At 41.2% G+C, this 20532-nt stretch overlaps 1 protein-coding gene across 1 annotated transcript; it reads right to left on the bottom strand.

The window, feature by feature from the left end:
* Positions 1 to 4013: 4013 nt before the first annotated feature.
* LOC110297097 (C-type lectin domain family 2 member F-like) lies at positions 4014 to 14278 on the bottom strand. Its single transcript, XM_021165887.2, has 5 exons — positions 14012 to 14278; positions 13455 to 13541; positions 8682 to 8869; positions 7614 to 7723; positions 4014 to 5100 (listed from the first exon to the last, which is right to left on the bottom strand). Exons 1-5 carry the CDS (start codon positions 14079 to 14081, stop codon positions 4986 to 4988), a joined length of 570 nt encoding a protein of 189 aa, XP_021021546.1. The 5' UTR covers positions 14082 to 14278; the 3' UTR covers positions 4014 to 4985.
* Positions 14279 to 20532: the final 6254 nt, after the last annotated feature.

Genomic DNA, 20532 nt, shown 5'->3' with positions numbered 1-20532 from the left:
AATTGACTTTGATACCACAAGGTTAGTATGTAACTCATTTTCTAGTCATAAATTTGATATATTTGTTTATCTAACAGCATTTACTAATAAGGAAAAACAAATTTAAATTTTTTAGATATTTAAAATTCGTGTGTGTGTGTGTAGACTAGAAGACAGCTTGCAGGAGTTGGCTCTTTGCTTCTACCATGTGGGTCCTAAGGACTCCTCTGGTCAGGCTTGGAGGTGAGCACCTTTAGCAGTAGCGCTAGCTCAATGGCCTCCTCAAATCTAAAATGTCTTAGTAATTTTTAGAATGAAAGATACTCTGCCAACATTTAAAAGATGAAACTTTTTGTTTCAGAGACTTTTAGTAGTTAGTAAGTGGCAATCCTGAGGTGATGACTAGATCAATGATAATTCCTAATCAATATGAAAGCAATAGACATGAGTCCATAATTTTCTTTATACTTCAAGGAAACAATTAACCAAATTACTAAAACCCTCAAGGCAAGTGAGTTAGGAACCACCACTTGCTATTGTTGTGTTCCAGGCAGTTCTACAATCCAGGTGAGGGGTTTGTAGAATTGAAGGCTTTCTGGCCTGCTGGTGCCTCCTGCTGGTTGTGTAAAGCTTGAAAGAGGGCTCTTACTTGATCCCAGACGAACTTCCTGTGGGGAATGATGAACAGGACTCCTGCAGCACACCCTGAAACCCTTCTCATTTCTCATCAGGACACATGCATAGAATTCTATCTTCCAGCCATTGTTAACCAAGTGTATGGGAGCTGAGGAATGCCAAGAAGATGAGAACAAGACTTACAACCTACTATTTCATACTTCATAATCTATTATGCTACATGCATAAAAGAGATTTACTAAAATCAAACTCTGTAACATCCATTTCTTACAATTATGTTGCTTTTAGCCATATACTTCCAATGTGTGAAAACTTTAGGTGATAACTGAGTAGATCAATACATGAATGTATATATAGTAGTGGATCTCTCAGGGAATATGGTCTGCAGTGGTCCAATATCAGTGCTGATGACTATGAGAATGGTTTATATCACAGAGTGGATGAGATAGCTCTATGATTTAGTTGTGAAATTTAGCCCATTTAGTCAGATTTGGTACAGTATGCCTAGAATCCTAGCATTTTGCAGGCTGAAGCAAGAGATGGTGTATGGGTGTTGGGGCAGCCACAGTAGGTGACCCTGTCTCAACAAAACAAAACAAAACAAAACAAAACAAAACAAAACAAAACAGGGCCATATATCTATATCTAACTATATATGTATTATATTTATACACGTATATATGTTTCATATATTATTTTTGGTTTGTGATATGAATTCTTTTACAAACTATTATACATTGCACTTTAAAAAATTATACCAGTTACTCATACACACATAAAATACAATGTCCTTTAGTTCACAAGCCCTGTTTGCATAGAGAGCAAACAAGCTTAGTTAAGAGAAATTTAGTTTACTTTTCTTTATATGTGTGCATGTGCACCTGTGTGCCAGTGGGTATCAAAGGTCAGAAAGCATCAGATCCCCTGGAGGTAGAGTTAAAGATAGCAATGGGCCACCAAATGTGAGTTCTGGGAACTAAACTCAAGTGATTTTATAGCTGAGATAACTCTCCAGCCCCCCCCCCAAACTTAATCTAACCAAGTATTTACATGATTTATACAGCGTTGAAGTCTACAGCATTTGAACAATGCTGACTATTCTCCACAGAATGCAGTCTCATTTGAGGAGTTGAAGTCGGCAACAGGAAAAGTACTGAAGGAAGGCAGGTTGTGTCCTTAGGCTGTTAGTTTTGAGCCACAGCATAATTCCTTTCAGTTTGAGAAAAGTTCAGGCAGCAGACAACAGGCCAATTATGATTTTGCCATTTCAATGTCTCTGGTTAATACTCCATGGAAAATTGTAAGATGGTAAATAATTCTGAGCTAGCTAGCAGGGTGATCTGATATGCACTTAAGAGGTCTACTCTGTGTGTTGGACTAAGCTGGGAGTGGGTGAAAATCATCCTGAAGAGAAGCATGATTATCATCATGAAGTTCACCCTCTTCCCCCTTCTTTGCTCTGTCCCTTCATAATCTTTCCTAGCCACCATAGGCCAGTCTGACTCTTTCTAATAAGTATTTTTCTGCTTCACTACGTTTTGGTGGCAAGTTCATCACACACTGACATAAGGCATTGCTCTTGCAGTGAGTTCCAGAAAGTTCCAGTGTACAAGAAATTTGAGTATTTGAGTCCCATTGAGTCTGAAACCTTAGAGTATGCATCATTCTTGTACAGCATGTAATTTATACTCTAACAAGACCTTTATTTACCATGTTCACACATTTTATGCATTACTACACTCTACTGTCTACAGTGAATGAAAACGTGCTGGTAAAATGTGCTTCTTGTAATGAGAATAAGATTTCCACTTCTCTATTGATTAAACTTCTATACAGTACATTAGAAGGAACATGATTTAAACTGTGGCTCTACCACTTAATGTAATGTCAGGAAAATAATTTAAACTTTAATCTACTCAAAGAGTTAGCTAAAATACTAAGGGGTATAATAATAATATAGTTTGTGGAAAATGTTAATATTCAAAAGAGAACTCTTTAGTAGGTAACACAAACATAAAGCTAAGGTAAATATTAAACAATTAATTTTGGGGGGGGCATATCTTTGTGTGTGTGTGTGTGTGTGTGTGTGTGTGTGCACAAATGAATACGAACATGTCTTCATGCCTTGTAGGCCAGCAAAGGATGTCAGATACTCTGGAGCTGGAGTTACAGGTAGAGGTGGGTCCTTGGGAAAGGGTTCTAGGAACAGAAATGTGGTCCGGTGCAAGAACACTAAGTACACTGATTTATCTCCCCTGTCCTATGCCTTACCATTTGAGAGAATCTCTCACTGGAACAGGACCTTACTCTTTCAAGACTGGCTAGCACTCGAGTCCCAGGAACTCTGTCTCTGACTTTCCAGGGCTGGGACTATGAACTGGGGTTGCTAGGCTCGGTTTTTGTTTTTGTTTTTTGTTTGTTGTTGTTTTTTTTTGGCTTTTTTTGTTTTGTTTTGTTTTTTGTTTTGTTTTGTTTTGGTTTTTTCGAGACAGGGTTTCTCTGTGTAGTCCTGACTGTCCTGGAACTCACTTTGAACAGGCTGGCTTCGAACTCAGAAATTCGCCTGCCTCTGCCTCCCAAGTGCTGGGATTAAAGGCGTGCGCCACCATACCCAGCAGGCTTGGGGTTTTGATGTGGGTGATGGAGAATTAAACTCAGGTTCCCGTGTTTGCATGGCAAGCACTAAACTGACAGAACTATCTCTCCGGAACCTTAGTTTGGGTTTTACATAGGATTCTACTATCTAGGCTGACCTGGATCTCACTGTTTTTCCGCCTTAGACTCTGAAGTGTTGGGAATACAGGCATGTAACATCACTCCTTGAGATGTTTTAATTTTAAAATTAATTTCTAAATCAGCCTGGAGCATAATGGGTTTATTACATTTTCACACATGCTTCATTCTTTTACTTGAAGTAAACAATCAGTTATGCTCTGTGTATTCTAATTAGTATCTACTGGACACTGAATAATTAATGGGCACATATTTTTGGTGATAAAATGACTTTGGAGATGATAATAGCTAACACGAAGCACCATATTTGAAGCCCTGAGCTAAGGCTGCTGTAAACATACATCTATTAATACAGCCACCAACCCTCCCATTATAATTATTAATAGATGATACCACACTAGGATTAAGGAAATTGAGCAATTGTCCCAGAGGAATTCCTGACTAAGAATGAATGGAAGAGACAAGAATCCCCAGTGGAAACTGTTCTAGTAGAGTCTCCCACCTTGACTTCAACCAGTTTCTGTGTTTCCCAAGTTTGTTTCTATTTCAACTTCCACAATACAAACCCTGGGTGTCACAACTCTTTAAGCCACTAAGTTGTCTAAATGCTGCGAGATCCTTGCCCTCCCTTTGAAGAAGAACAGTAGCAAGTTATCTTGGAATACCTAGAGCAGCATAGGTTTTAGGGTCTTCTGGTTTTAAGTCATGTGTAGTCTATTACTTTTTCTTCTTTTCTTCAGAACTCTTCATCTCCTCTCCCCATAGCCCACTTTCTTGTTTACAGCCTGTACCCCTCCATGCTTGCACACACATATAAAATGTAAATGCTAAGATCACATAAGAGAAAAGACCTGTGGTAGTTGAAGAGATTTTTTTTTTTAATGATGACCAGTGTTAATGTCTGTACCTCCTTTCCGTCAAGATCATTTCAGTGTTATTCAGAATCTGAGGGAAACAGCTTTTGGAATTTAGGCTGACCTCCATGGATTCTTCAAGGTCACAGAGTTTCTTTGCTTCATGTTCCTCTCTACTTCCGGGTGCCCACGTTCTGTTCATACTGACTCATCACGAAATCTGTGTCCTTTATTCTTTCAACAACTATGGCAACAACAAATCCAGGTTACCTCAAGTCTTACAGTTTGGCAGAGACCTGTGGTGAGTTGCCTGGTCCTCACTGGTGACACTGGGACCTCAATCACAATAGTTTCTCCCCCTTTGCCTTCCTTCACAGTTCAACGTGAATCATGTATTATTGGAGGGCAAACAAAGCATTTTTTATGCTCACCCTGTCCTGTAGCTCTTGTTTTTCTTCTTGGAAGATGTCACTGAATTTTAGACAAGCAGAGGGATCCTCCTCTTTATTCTTTATGCCCTCTGGTGTGCTCCACTGAGATGGATCACTTCTGAGCAAGGCCCTTCATGGCCATAGCTTCAAATGCACCAACCTCGATGACGCAGCAGTACCACGCCAAGCTTGGTTTAATTGTTAGGCTTTGTAGTCACTACTTCAATGAAGATAACATTCATGTACATGTTTGTCAGTCAAATTAGAGTTAAAGTGATGTCGATGGAAAGGAATACACATTACAGACAAAATGAGACACTGCTCTTCATGTTCCTTTGGATGGAAGAAATCTTCAAGGGCACTGGCCTTCTCTGGTACAAATAAATTCTTTTTGATCCTCACAATTGGTACTGTCTATGCCCTTTTGATGCACAAAGGCACACTGACCATGATCTTGGATGTCATGCCTGGAATAAAACAAAGGGATGATTTTTATGAGACCCAGTGCAGCCTTGTATAGTGAATGAATCTAAACTTTGATGATCACGATTCAGATGTGCTCTGTGGAGAGGAACCTATGCAAACCGTTGCTGTTCTTTTGCTAGCCATGAACACTTAACCTCCAGACACAGATAGGGAGGTGCTGTGTGACTCCACTCCTCAAAAAAGCAGCATGGCCTGGGACTCTATGCTCCTAGCAAGGAAGAAAGAGAACACATTAACCATTTACAGAGGGATGAGATTCCTCTGTGTATGTTGGTAATGAAAATCAGTAAGTCAATGTATTAAAGCATTTAGAGGAGGTGCAGGGGGAGAGTGTAACTGGCGTTTCCTGGAACATCTTTTCATGCTTTTCAATACAGGTCTGTCATAACTTTCACGTATGAATTCAGTTGGTCACTCTGTAACCAACGCTAGTGTGAGAGAGGTGTTATTTCCTTGGCAGAGTGTCAGGGTGTACACAAAGCACTATGCAGAGTTGACAGCAAAAATTTTTCTAAGTTCCTACCATAGGTCACATATACAAACATGGAATGCTGCGAGTCTTGGTGAAGTTCTGATTATAGTGTTATCAAAATGCCTTCAGTACCTTACTTGTGGGGGCAGGGAGGGGAGGAAGATTACCACTGGTGTACCCTTTGCTGATTTCTAAGAGACCCTCAAATTTTAGTCTTATTCTTTCCTAAAATATGTGTGTATAGCCAACTCTTCAGTGTCCTTAAGGAAGTAGTTGGAGGGACCACCAGCCACAGATACTCAGGTACACAGAAAACAATGCAATGCTTGCATAGCTCCTGTCACACACTTCAGATTGTCTCTTAAATAATTTATGTAGAATCATGTCCATGTTAGATAAATAGCAGTGATGCTGTATTGTCAGGCTTCGATAAAAAGAACATAAGCCAGACATGTTCAATAGAGGCACAATCAGTTTACTCTCTGAAAGGCTTTCACCTGGGCATGGTTGAATACACACATGGAACATGTAGATGGAGAGGTGCTGCACTTCCATGCCAACACATGCCCAGTGTGCCAGTGTTTCCACTAACTGCTATAGGAGTTCCATATGAGGAAGCCCTACTCCTTGATGGTGCAGAAAGTAATTGGATTTAAAAATAAAGTTTTAGAAGGACTTACTAAATAAGATAACTTTTTTAAAATTTTTAATGCTTTGAATTTAGATTCCCTATCTGGCTTAAAATATTGGGTGAACACTAATCTCATATAATCTGACTGCTTTTCCTTTTCCTTTGCCATGTTGGGAGTAAAGCCAGGGCCCTTTGTATCCCTAGGTAAGTCCCTCACCCCAGGAACCATTGATGCTCTTTTAAGAAGAAACAACTGAGGCACTAGTATGTACACAGGCTGAGACATAGGAAGATGAAGTGAGATGGCAGGAACCTACATGGCAAGGAGAGAGGTCAGAGGAAATAGACCCCAATGTCATCTTGGCTATGGACTTTCAGACACCAATCTGTTGTTTATGCTGCTTGGTCTATGTCATTTATTGGGGTGACCCTAGCAAACTAACACAGCAACTTTCACCAGGTCATAGCTTTACCTTTCAGTTTTTTCTTCTTCTTCTTCTTCTTCTTTTCTAGTGGGATGCATAACATCTTAAGCTGTCAATATTTTCTTTCAAGAGACACCATAAATATTATGTTTTGTATTCAAAGTTTATCTTGTGTCATATATCTTCAAAGTGGAATATTACAATTATTGGTAATATTGGGTAAGAAATATATGTATATTCCTTACCCAAAAGTGGACTAGCAATATGGGTGAGAATAAATTGGGAAGAGAGAGGTTTGATTTCTTTTTACTTAAAATTTCAGAACTTCTCTGCTTTCCCAAGTGTAAAGAATCAATTGTATTCTTAGATGTTCTGGAAACATTTAAAATCCATGCTTCCCAACTTCAGAGTGATTTGAAGACTTAGGAGATTGTGTTTTTCACAGAGGAACCACAAACTTCCACATACTGAATACCTTCTCTGTGGCAGGTGCTCACTCCATGGTATTAATATATCATACCTCTGCAGAAAAAGTTTCTCAACTGAAAGGAGACTCCATGATTATTATATTTACATCAAATTTAGGTTGAAAAAACCTATATATATATCTTCAGATCCTCACTCCTTACCAATAAGAAATGAAAGGAAACACCTCCCCCCACACACACACCATGTACACGGACAGTCTTACTCAGGCAAGAGCTAAACAGTAAACTGCCTAGACTTAGATCAAGTCTAGAATGAAAGGAAGACAGTGTACAAGCCACTTAAACACATAGAAACAAACACTGGAGCTTGAGGGCATACTGTCTCTAGAGACCACCAGTTTGTCCGAATCTTCTTTTCAGCTTCTGTTGGAGGGTCTATTTAAGAAATGTATTTAAAGAAACAATAGATGTATCTGTTTATAGAGGTAGAATTTTGACCACAATTTATGATTAACATTAAATAAATATGAAGGCTTACAAATTGTTGTATTTGCTTCCATTTGTCCAAACCCAGATTCCTAATAAATTTTGTCTGTGCAGTCCAATCCAATATGTTTTCATCTCCTGCATTTGATTCATCAAAATTTCCTGTGACAAAACAGAATTCTATTAGGGATATCACCTGGTGGTCTTATTCTCAGTCCATGAAAAGTTACTGTCCTTGTCTGACTCTATCATGTTCTTACCATAGGTCCTACAGGGTGGGCTGAGTACCCAACTCCCTGTCATTATATTTGCTACAGCAAAGAAAATGATTTTGTAAAAACTCAGAGCAAGAGCAGAGGGTATATCTGACTACATTGCCTGCCTTTGGGACCCTTTCCTTCCTTCTACTGGGCTACCCTTGTTTAGCCTCAATAGGAGAAGATGCTTCTAGTCTTACTGCAACTTGTTATGACAAGGCTGGTTGATGCCCATTGGAGGCCTCCCCTTTTTGGAGAAGAAAGGGAGGAAGATAGGAGAGGAAATGGGGAGGTGAGAAGAAGGAACTGGGAGGAGAGGAGAGGAGGGGAAGCTGCAATCAGGATAGTAAATACTTTTTTAAAAAAACTGACTGATGTTAGAACATAGCACTTTTGTCCTTAATGCTGAAACAGCTCCCTGTTTTGCCTGAAGCAGAAAACTCAAGTTTCTGTAATGGTTTGCCAGACCCTTGTGGTTACACTCTTTCTCACCTCTCAGCTTTAAGCAGAGTGATTGGCTTTTTTTTTTTTTTTTTTTTTTTTTTTTGGTTCCTTGACTGTTCGAAGCATTTACCCATCTTAAACCTGTTTTCCAGCTAATTTATTTCCCTGAAACTCTTCATCTCTTAGATGTTCCCTAGACTACCTGCCTTACCTGCTTTATTTCTTTACTCAAATGTCATCATTTCAAGGACATGTGAGCTTGTCTCCAATCTACCTTGGAGAAGTAAGAAAATGCTATGATTTGTATGTATTTTCTATCACTACTTCTACATTTCTGTCTTCCCCCTCTGAGCTCCAAGTTCGCCAAAGGCAAAAGATTTGAGTTTTAACTATTCAACATGCTAAGTAGGAAATCTAACCAATTCAGTTTTGTCGATGAACACAGCCAGAGTTGCATCATGGAGTTCACAGGTGTCGTTGGCAGTAAGCCATGAGCTTTTATGTTGGATACTAGAGAAGCAGTTCCGACGTAATTTGTTCCAGTCTTTAGGGCACAGCTTTACCCCATCCTCACATGTCTTGTTTCTGGCTGTTCTTGTAACTGTAACTAAAATAAACACAGAGCATGAAGACACTTGGAGAGAAATGAGTCTGACTTTTACTGTGAAAGATTTCTCTGTATGTCACACTGATAAAAAATGCATTTTACATTCACATCACATTTCAGTCATTGGACTTTCGCCATCAAGTCCATGGTGGAAGTCCAACCAATGTGGACAGCAAGAGTGAAAGAAGCATTGGAGAATTAAGATCTGTAGTGACCAATTTCTAGAAACAACATTCTCTGACTATTTCTATCATACTGTTAGAATAGTGGAATTTATTTACTTATTCTTTTACTTCTCTTATAATTGTATATGCCACCTGAGACAAGTTTTCCTCCAAATGAATCCTCTATAGCTGTAATATCAAAGAATTGCTCTCTCACAGTGACCTAACCAATATTCAATTGTTTCTCAGAAACAGTATTTCCTCAAAAGTTGAAGCTACTTTGTCCTTTGTTAAAAAAGGGGAAAACACCAAAACTTAGGATACCCAATATATATAATACAATCTGCTAAACACATGAAACTCAAGAAGAATGAAGACCAAAGTAGGGTCACTGTACCCCTTCTTAGAATTGGGAACAAAACATCCATGGAAGGAGTTACAGAAACAAAGATTGGAGCTGTGACGAAAGGATGGACCATCTAGAGACTGCCATACCCAGGGATCCATCCCATAATCAGCTTCCAAACGCTGACACCATTGCATACACTAGCAAGATTTTGCTGAAAGGACCCTGATATAGCTGTCTCTTGTGAGACTATGCCGGGGCCTAGCAAACACAGAAGTGGATGCTCACAGTCAGCTATTGGATGGATCACAGGGCTCCCAATGGAGAAGCTAGAGAAAGTACCCAAGGAGCTAAAGGGACCTGCAACCCTATAGGTGGTACAACATTATGAACTAACCAGTACCCTGGAGCTCTTGACTCTAGCTGCATATGTATCAAAAGATGGCCTAGTCTGCCATCACTGGAAAGAGAGGCCCATTGGACACACAAACTTTATATGCCCCAGTACAGGGGAACACCAGGGCCAAAAAAAAAAAATGGGAATGGGTGGGTAGGGAAATGGGGGAGAGGGGGGAGGGTATGGGGGACTTTTGGGATAGCATTGGAAATGTAATTGAGGAAAATACGTAATAAAATATATTTAAAAAAAGGGGGGAAACACTAAAATTTTATTAACTTTTAAAACATTTCCTATTAAGCTCACAGCCCTAGATAGATGAAGTTATTTATGAATAACCCCAAAAGAAACAGTGTTTAAGGCACTTTCTCCCATTCCTGGAAAAACAAATAGACAGACATACAAGGTCTTGCTCCTGCTCAAGCTTATAAAGGGGAGACTGTTCAATTGGAAGCATTAACTAGCAGTAAGGTTCTATATACCCCCAAATATTCATGTCACTGAAATTGCTTGACAAATACCATGTCCCAGATTACCCCAAATATTAGGTTCAAATAAATGACTATCAAAGTCAAATAGTTGGTTCAAAACCTAGGCTATCATAAATCCAATTTTATCATTCATCCACTAGTTTATTTCTTCTTTCATTTATACATCCAACCACTCCCAAGCTAACCAATTACCCTGTGGCAAAGATTTGTGCTTTGGTAGCTCTTGAGATACAAAAGTAAATATAGTGTGGAAAGACTTGCTTTTATGAAAGTTGCATGCCTGAAACGATACAGTTTCTCAAGAAGTACACTCTGGTCAAGGGATAGGATGACTGCTGGATAGCAGGACAACATTCAGGGTAAAGTTAGACAAAGGTGATGCCTCGTAAAGACTTGAAGAAAGGGAGACTATAGAGGTACGTCTGCCTCCAAGGTAAGAATTATTTTTCCTGCCAAACAGATGATGCAGAGGCCTTGATCGCTCACCAGACAATGAAGATGCACATGTTCTACACACCAAGTGAAGGACTGAATGGCACAGGCCATCAGAAGTCCAGGGTGACTGGGTGCAATAAGGACAGGGTAACTATTCATTGCATATTGCTCTAGGTGAGGACAAAACTATATGACATTTCCATCAGATCTGATAATTCTTCTGACTTGCTAAAAATAAACTCTGTCCATGCATAAAGGTGCCATTAGCCACATGTGATGATTGAACCTTGAAATATGGCCAATTCAAATTCAATTCGCTTTTAAGTTGGAAGAATATACTCACTGTTCCCTGACACAAGAAAGATCCCGGATGAAGGATGTGAGAGAAGAGAGACCATTGAGCAGTTCAGACACTGAGGCTGCAGCTCAGTTAATACACTATTTGCAATTAAAATATGACAACCTAAGCTAAATCTCTAGAACTCACAGAAAAAGTTGGATATGGTGAAACTCTCTTATAATTCCAGCAGTGGAAATGCAGGTCTCTGGCAGGCACTGGCCAACCAGCTAAGCTTAACCTGAGACACAAGGACTACTGAGGGTTCTTTTCTCAAAAAACAAAACAAAACAAAACAAAACAAAACAAAAAACAAGGTGGATGAGTCCTGACTCCTGAAGAAGAAAGACATCCAAGGTTGACTTCTGGTTTCTACTGTGATACATTCTCTCTCTCTCTCTCTCCTCTCTCTCTCTCTCTCTCTCTCTCTCTCTCTCTCTCTCTCTCTCTCTCACTCACTCACTCACATACACACACACACAGATTTCACAGAATGACCATGATTTAGTTTGAGGTATTTATTAGTTAATAAAAGTAGCTAGATTGGTTTAAAAATGATTAGATTCAAGGAAGTGTCCAAGATTGGAGATATATTTATGTGATAAAGGTCTAAGACTAGTTCAGAAGGCTGACAGTCCAACAATGCTTCAGAGATTGGATACATGAAGAGACATGTTCAAACACTGAGGCCAGCAAGAGTGGAGGGAAAAGAAGAAATGAACAAAGGAAATAAAGCCAGCGATGATGTAGGCAGGAGACAAACAGTTGGAGTGTACGGGCTTGAAGGCCGAAATGGAAGTACTTTTCAGGAGGAGGTATAAAATGAGATTGAAGATCTGCAGTTGCAGGGAGTTGATGTAGCCACCTGTTCTACTGAGGTCACCAGCTCACAGCTCTCTTTCTCATGCATTAGGGTCACATTGTTTCTACTCTTCCTTGATGTTCTCTGAATTTTGGATGGAGGATAGTGCAGATGACTCATTCAAAGCTGAAGGCTCATAGTTACTTACACTTGCTAGATTGGCCAGTGATCTGTGGCTAGATCCACCACTACCTGCCTTGAAGAGACTTTTATCAATAGCAAACCAGTAGAAATTTCACCATGAATGGGGGAGGCCCTCCCTTGCAAGCCCCATCCTTGTTGGACCAGCAGCAGATCCTTGCAGAGAGAGGAAGTGACTCTCCTTTGTAGACATGGCTACAAATGCTAGAGGGTTAACAACAGCAGAATGAAGGGTGAGAACTTGGGAGGGAGCCATTGCAGATGGTACGATGGAGATGGAAATGATCTAAATATATTGTATAATAGTATGAGATTTTTAAAGAGAAAAATATTTTTTAAAAAAATGAATGTGGATTGCCAAATAAGATGAAGGGAGTGATGGCAATGCTGGAGGTTTTGCTAAACTTGACTACAGGTTTCATGAGAAAAGCTGAAGCAGAAACCTGATCAGAGTGGATTCAAGATTGCAGAGGCCAGGCCATGGGGTGTTGCTTCAAGATAGAGCTTAGCATACACAAGGCCCTGGGTCCAGCTCTAAACACCAATTGTCCTCATGGAAAACTAAGCTAAACCAAATAAAAACCTAGTACTTTGAGCTGGAGATGTAGTCTAATGGCAGGCCATATGCTTAGACTACAGGAAAGCCCAGAAAGAAAAGGATGGATGGATGGAGAGGAGGAAGGCAGGCTGGCAGGGAGGGGAGAGAGAAGATAAACCAAGAACACACTTCAAGGTTTCTGAATTAAGCAGTAACCATAAACACTGTGCAAAGGAAGAGTAGGGGCTAATGAACTAATTTATGATCTACTGTGCTGCTGATGAAGATGTTGCAGTGGAGTGTGAACAGCAATGACCTATGAGAGAGGAGGGCCTGATGACAGAGTAAGATGATATAGGATCTACAGTAGAACCTAAACACTTCACTGTCTGGAGAGTCCATGTGGTGGTAACGGTGGGTGGGCTTGTCTCTCACCCATTGCTTCTGTTAGAGTAAAGCTGGAATCAGGGTTCCATTCACCTGTGGCCCTGAGTTAACAAATGCAGCTTAGCACACCCCACTTTGCTTGCCCCTCCCCACCACCACCACTATAGCTGACACAATTTTGACACAAATATGGTGCCTACAAGACCTTACCATTGGCCACATACACCCAGCTCTTCATAAAGCTTTACTTGATCACCCTGACTCAGAACCCTCCTTCCTCTTGCTTCAAATCGAATGAATTTATGCATAGCAAGTCCTCTAGGAACAAATCTAATCTATTTTTTTTCAGGAAAACATCCCAGCTGGCATCAGTTTAAATGTAATACATATTTATCAATAGACTAATCTAGGAGGTAAAGCAGTTGGAGGGGTCAGGCTGAATAGCCAATACCACTATCAGTGTTTTTAGTAGAAATTGACCACTTACATTTTCTAGGAAAACTGAAAAACCCCCAAAGAAGAACAGCAACAGCACCACCTAGCAGGGTCCAAAGCGTCAGCACTTTCTTCGAATCTGTACATAAAGCAAGCAGACAGGTCACTACCAGAGAAAAATAACAAGCAAACAAAACCTCCATTAAAAAAGCCATAGTCTCTGTAACCTATACACAACTCAGCCATTGATCTATTAGGAAAAGGGAAAATGCACTTAGGTGTGACTTTGGCTTCTGTCTGCACAGTACTTTGGCACTTCCAAGAGCTAAGCAAAACACTCTCCAGCAAGGCTTGCAGAACAAAAAAACGCAGTCCCCACCTTTTGTGGCTTTTTTGGGGGGGATGGGTGGGTTTGGTTTGGTTTGGTTTTAATAAAATGTCTTCTGTTGTGAGGAGGGTGGAGCGGATCTGGTGGAGAGGGAGTGTATCGTCTTCACTTTTAGTTTTGAGCCTTTGTTGATGACGGCCGCTTTTTCTTAAGGTTCGCCTCTGCCGCACAGGCAGAGGCTACCAGTCTTAGCTTTCAATGAAACCCAGCCATCTCCTTACCGAACATTAACCTGCGATGCCTGAGTTCATGGCTTGTCTGAGGTAGTCTGGGTGAAGTGTCGGTCAGCATAGAAATGGCGCTCCAGTGACTACAGAGATTGAGAAAATTCTTAAGCGGAAAGGAGAACTGATAGTTGTATCCGTTGTCTTCAAAGCTCTAGACTCGGAGGGCTGAGTTTCTTTGGAATCAAGACTAGAGCAAGATTGATAAATGGGAGAGATAACACCACTCCAGGGTGATGGTTCTGCATGGTGGGCCACGAGACATCTCACTGGCCCTGTCCTCTAACGGCAGCGCACTCCAACGGGTGTCTCGCTAGCTGCCCTGATTGGCTGCTGGTCGCCATGGGGAAGCCTGATTAGCATCCTCTCCCTTCAGCTATCCAGCCAAAGAGACCAGGACTTAACCTTCCCTGGTCTTTGTATAGTGTCTCCCGTGTAAACTATTGATAAAGCCCGTGTAACTTTAGAGTTGTTTGAACTAACTGTAAATCGCACTTATCCTCTCTTGATCTTTGAGCCCTACACCCAGTTTTACTTTGCTTTTAATCTCTTTCTCTTTATTTCCAACGGTCCTGTGAATTGTATAGTGAAATTTGGCAAAGTAAACTCATGATAAATTAAGGTGTGTTTCCTACACAGGCACTATCCTCTTTGCAGAAGCTTAGAATGATCTATTCCTACAGGAGCTGGAATCATGCCTACAGATTCCAGTAATTGAAGAAGGAATTATACTTTCTGTTATCTTTAATTTCCCCCAAACACTGAAACCATTCTTCATCTTGTATTGGGGAATTGAAAGATCAGTATAAGGAATATTTAAACTCCATTGTAATTCAAACATAAGAAACATCAGCATGCCCATATTTTATATGTGGTGCCACACATCTATAAAATCTGATATAAGAAGATTATTAACTAAGTTTGCTTTTCTGTTGCTGTGATAAAACCCTCTGACCAAAAGCTACTCAGGGGAAAAAGGGAGAAACCCATCAGAGTGGCTGCTTCTGCTCTGTTTCCAGCAGGGAACTGAGCCAAAGGCAGGGTTTATGCAGTGTTTCTTGTGGGGCAGAGTTTTCCAGGGTCAAGATTTTGGTGGGATTTCAAGTCCTGAGATTGAGGAGTGGGGTGGGGGGCTCAGGGATTGATTTTTTAATTTTATTATCAGCGATGGATGGGTTTCTGCAGCAAGCTGAGAACTGGTGGGATTCTGTGTTTTCACCTTGGTCTTGGGGTCTGGTCAGGATCAGGGTGTTCTTTCTTTAGTCCTTTTACCAAACAGAGATGGTTGCTGGGAAACCCTCAGAAGCACAAGAGTAAGCAGAAGGGCCCCTACACAGTGCAGTACATGCCTTTGGTGAAATGCTCACCTCTCAAACACGAGGACCAGAGTTTGATCCTCAGAACTCAAGTAAATAAAGCTAGGTGTGGTATCATGATGCTTTCGTAATGCCAATACTAGGGAGGTGCAGGTCTTTGGGGTAAGCATTTCTACTCGGATGGGAGGGTATCGTGGGACTCAGAAGCCCAGGAACCAATAACGCTCTAAAGGGAGAAGGTGTCCCAGCGAAAGGGCATCGGGAGACATGGGGGCTCAGGAATGACACAGGTCTAAGGTGGGACAGTGTCCTAATGGAAGGGCATCTTTTTTTTTTAATTTTTAATATTTTTTATTACATATTTTCCTCAATTACATTTCCAATGCTATCCCAAAAGTCCCCCATAGCGCCACTTCCCTACCCACCCATTCCCATTCTTTTGGCCCTGGCATTCCCCTATATTGGGGCATATAAAGTTTGCAAGTCCAATGGGCCGCCTCTCTTTCCAGTGATGGCCGAATAGGCCATCTTTCGATACATATGCAGCTAGAGACAAGAGCTCCGGGGTACTGGTTAGTTCATAATGTTGTTCCAACAATAGGGTTGCAGATCCCTTTTAGCTCCTTGGGTACTTTCTCTAGCTTCTCGATTGGGAGCCCTGTGATACATCCAATAGCTGACTGTGAGCATCCACTCCTGTGTTTGCTAGGCCCCTGCATAGTCTCACAAGAGACAGCTATCTTTGGGTCCTTTCAGCAAAATCTTGCTAGTGTATGCAATGGTGTCCACGTTTAGAAGCTGATTATGGGATGGATCCCTGGATACGGCAGTCTCTAGATGGTCCATCCTTTCATCACAGCTCCAAGCTTTGTCTCTGTAACTCCTTCCATGGGTGTTTTGTTCCCAATTCTAAGAAGGGGCACAGTGTCCACGTTTTGGTCTTCATTCTTCTTGAGTTTCATGCGTTTAGCAAATTGTATCTTATATCTTGGATATCCTAAGTTTTGGGCTAATATCCACTTATCAGTGAATACATATTGTGTGAGTTCCTTTGTGATTGTGTTACCTCACTCAAGATGATGCCCTCCAGGTCCATCCATTTGGCTAGGAATTTCATAAATTCATTCTTTTTAATAGCTGAGTAGTACTCCATTGTGTAGATGTACCATAATTTCTGTATCCATTCCTCTGTTGAGGGACATCTGGGTTCTTTCCAGCTTCTGGCTATTATAAATAGGGCTGCTATGAACATAGTGGAGCATGTGTCCTTCTTACCGGTTGGGACATCTTCTGGATATATGCCCAGGAGAGGTATTGCTGGATCCTCCGGTAGTACTATGTCCAATTTTCTGAGGAACCGCCAGACTGATTTCCAGAGTGATTGTACAAGCTTGCAATCCCACCAACAATGGAGGAGTGTTCCTCTTTCTCCACATCCTCGCCAGCATCTGCTGTCACCTGAATTTTTGATCTTAGCCATTCTGACTGGTGTGAGGTGGAATCTCAGGGTTGTTTTGATTTGCATTTCCCTGATGATTAAGGATGTTGAACATTTTTTCAGGTGCTTCTCTGCCATTTGGTATTCTTCAGGTGAGGGAAGGGCATCTTGAGACAAGGGAACTCAAGAACCTGACAGCTCAGGGTCCTTCATGCTGTGGCTGGCCTATCCAGAGCTTATAATGCCAAGTCCTTTGTGAGCACGACTGAGAGTCACTGCTAGTGAGTCTTCCTTTACCGCAATCTCACAACTGTCATTTTCTGTTGGAAAAGTGAAAACAGAAGCAGAGAATTAAAAATATATTTTAGCCTTATAAAAAACTTTTAAAAGTAAAACGACGTCTTCTAAAGGGTTTTGCTCTTTTATCTAATGAGGAAATGTTCCGTGATTACTCTAAACATATTATTTTAAGCCTTTATGTCACTCATCTCCTGTGCCATACTCCTTTCATCTGGCTTGTGTTTTCCTACAGTCAGATTTTGAAATGAATTATTTCAGAATGAATATTTCAATGTTTTACACAAGTAGAGACAGCTTGTTTTTGATAGTTGAGTGTGTGAGATTCAGATTCCAGTTCCTTGGAGGTGAATTAATTAAAAGTACATGATGTTATATAATGCTTGAACAGGGTCTGCAAATGGCTTATGGCAATATTGGAACTTGGTCTGGAGTAAAGTCTGCTACCTGGCAACGTCCCCTTTACTGTCCTGGCATCAGAGGCAATTTCACAGTTGATGGTGCATTTTTCCCCATCACATCTCGAGGGGCTTTGGGGGCGTTGGCGTGAGGCAGAGACGATTACAGCTGGACCAAGTGTTCTGTTGTATAAAGGATGCACGTGCTTTTGCTTTGCTCTGAGGTTTCTTTTAATAGCACTTTAAATAGTACTTGGCAGAAACATGGCTACTGCGGTTGTTACTTCATTCAAGACTGTGGTTTAGACCTCAAATGCCTGTGTTGACGCCTCAGGTCCACATGGTGGCACTCGTGGGAGGCAGTGGAATACGTCAGAGGCAGAGGAAGGAGCTGGTGGTGTCCTTGGACTACAGACTTCCTGTCCTTTCTCTTTCCCTTTTCTGTTTGGCCTTTGCAGTGGGTGACTCTGCTTTACCATAATACTATTGTGAATAAAGCAGTGCCTAGTCCTCACATCCGAACTATGCTGCTGCCGTCCAGCCATGATCTGAAACCTCCAACGTCCACGAGGGCCAGCCTTGAGCAAAAAGAAATGCTTTTCCTTTTGCTCTGGATCAGGTCCCTTTGTTCATGCTGAATCAGGAGTGGTCAAGAAACTGCTTCTCCTGTGTTGTTCATTCTGGGATTCTAGGTACCAAAGGTTTGCAGGCTGGACTGATGGACTCAGAGGCTTATGTAACTCCAAGCCCTGTGAAGATGCTCCAGGGCTTAGGATCCAGAGGCATGCAGTCTTATTGTTTGGCACATCAGTTGTCCATAGTTGGACACTCAACAGCTAGTGAACTCTTTGACTCTAAGCAGCAGTAGGTGATGGCTACAGGCGGCAGGCAGCATGTAGCAGCTGCTAGTTTTATAGCTCAGGCCACAGGTGTTGAGCCCTTCCATAGCTAGTGTTATAGTTTCTGGACCTAAGGTATCAGGGACTTTGACCTGTAAGGAGTGGCAGCATTGGCAGTGATTGAAGAGAGGTTGGAGTGTTGCAGGTCCAGAGGCAAATCATCTTGGAATATGTTAGTCCCTTAAATATCCACTTATTACACACTACTGCATATACCCTGACATCCCATGACTATCACATAAAGCCTTTGGGAGTGTACTAAATGATCACTAACTTGTATTGACTCCAAACTGAGAAAGTCTTTAGCTGTCATCTGAGGTCTTTAGAGAGTTCTCTGCCTTTCTGCAACCCATCTACCTAATATTTCCACCAATGTATTTGAAAAGTTTGTTCATTGGTTTTTGTTGTTGTTGTTGTTGTTGTTGTTGTTGTTCTGTTACTTATAAAAAATTCATGAGATCATTGCAATATTGAAATACAGAATTTGAGAGCAAGCACAGAAAATAGAGTTTAGGTCCATTTTCAATAGTAAAGGTCCCTCCAACTCTGCTAGGAGAAACTGCCCTGAATGACAGCTTCATGTTTTGGAAATTTGCCTTTGCTGAGGACCTGCTTGAGACTTGCTAAAGACCAGGTTAAGCTCCAAGTCTCCTTACTTCTTTAAGATGTAGACCTACCACCTTATTCTGGAGAAAGTCAAACCTTTGAAAACACAGATGTGAGATTATTGATTACTGGATACCATGAATGAAAAAAAAAAATCAAATCAACAGTCTACCTCACAAGTGGTAGGTCTAAATGAAAGCTACAGAACCCTGGTGTTAAAAATTGGTCTTTAAGCACTCAGGAGGCAGAGGCAGGTAGATTTCTGAAGTGGAGGCCAGCCTGGTCTACAGAGTGAATTCCAGGACAGCCAGGGCTACACAGAGAAACCCTGTCTCAAAAAAAAAAAAAACAAAAAAAATGGTTTTATGCATGTCTATGTCATACAAAGAGCACGTATGTGCTGTCAGTACTTATGCTTCTTGTGGTTGGCTTGGCATGACACTGGCTTGCAGGTGAGTGCTAACATGAACTGAGTTGTTCCATTAGCCCACATTCGTTTAGTTCATAGTAAAACTAGAATTTTAAAGGAACAATCGAAGCAGAAGAAGAGAAAACAAAGTGGCTCAAACAGCCCCAAACAGTTAGACTTAGCTACCCATTTGAGAACATCAAATGAAAGAGTAGATAGAATAGTGGTAAGGGACAGTAAGAGGATTTTTTATCAATATTGATCTGCTGGTGAGTAAACAGAAGCATCTGAGAAGGTTTGGGGAGGGCAGAGTGGATCCTGGAAGAGTTAGGGGCAAGAGGGGGTAGTGAATAAGACCAAAATACATTGTGTGCATGTATGAAGCTCTCAAAGAGTTGATAAAAAATTACAATAAAAAGGAACCACCAAGGAAAAGTGAGATCTAAAAGTTAGAAATATAAATGTAATTTTGCTAAAGAAGGCTGGAGGAAGAAGAAATACTCGTAGATGAGAAAGAATTTCATAAAATAAATTGATTTTTTTGTTGGTTTTTTTTTTTTTCGAGACAGAGTTTCTCTGTGTAGCCCTGGCTGTCCTGGAACTCACTTTGTAGATCATGCTGGCCTTGAACTCAGAAATACCCCTGCCTCTGCCTCCCGAGTGCTGGGATTAAAGGCGTGCACCACCATGCCTGGCTTAATAAATTGAATTCTTTATTCAACACTAAAGATTGTTTCAACCCCTCATGCCTCTCCACCTGCCACAAGTGGGAGAGCTGGTCCTGGGGTCATGAGCATGGGAGAACTGGCCCTGCCCCTCATCTGCTGCAGCACTTGGGAGAGCAGGGTCCTGACTCTTACCTGGATAGCACAGTAGAGCTGACCTTGGTTGTTGGGGTTGCAGGTGAGCTGACCACGAGGGTGTGAGTGCAGGACAGCTGGTTCTGCCACTCATCTGCTGAGCAGTAGCATGGGTTTTGAGGTGATGTTGCAAGGGTAGAGGGTGGGTACAAAGGGACAAGGAGATGAATGGGGTTGGGGTGCATGGTGTGAACTTCACAAAGCAATAAAACGTTAAACTAAAAAAGAGATTGTTTAAAAATATAGACAAGCTTTTGGGGCCGCAGACTTCCGGCACCCTCCCAGCCGGAGGACA

The sequence above is a fragment of the Mus caroli genome, unplaced genomic scaffold (genome assembly GCF_978045245.1).
Source record: "Mus caroli unplaced genomic scaffold, Mus_caroli_1 scaffold_7, whole genome shotgun sequence".
Lineage (NCBI taxonomy): Eukaryota > Metazoa > Chordata > Mammalia > Rodentia > Muridae > Mus > Mus caroli.
Note: the sequence above shows the minus strand (reverse complement) of the source record. Positions and strands in the feature narration are given on the sequence as shown.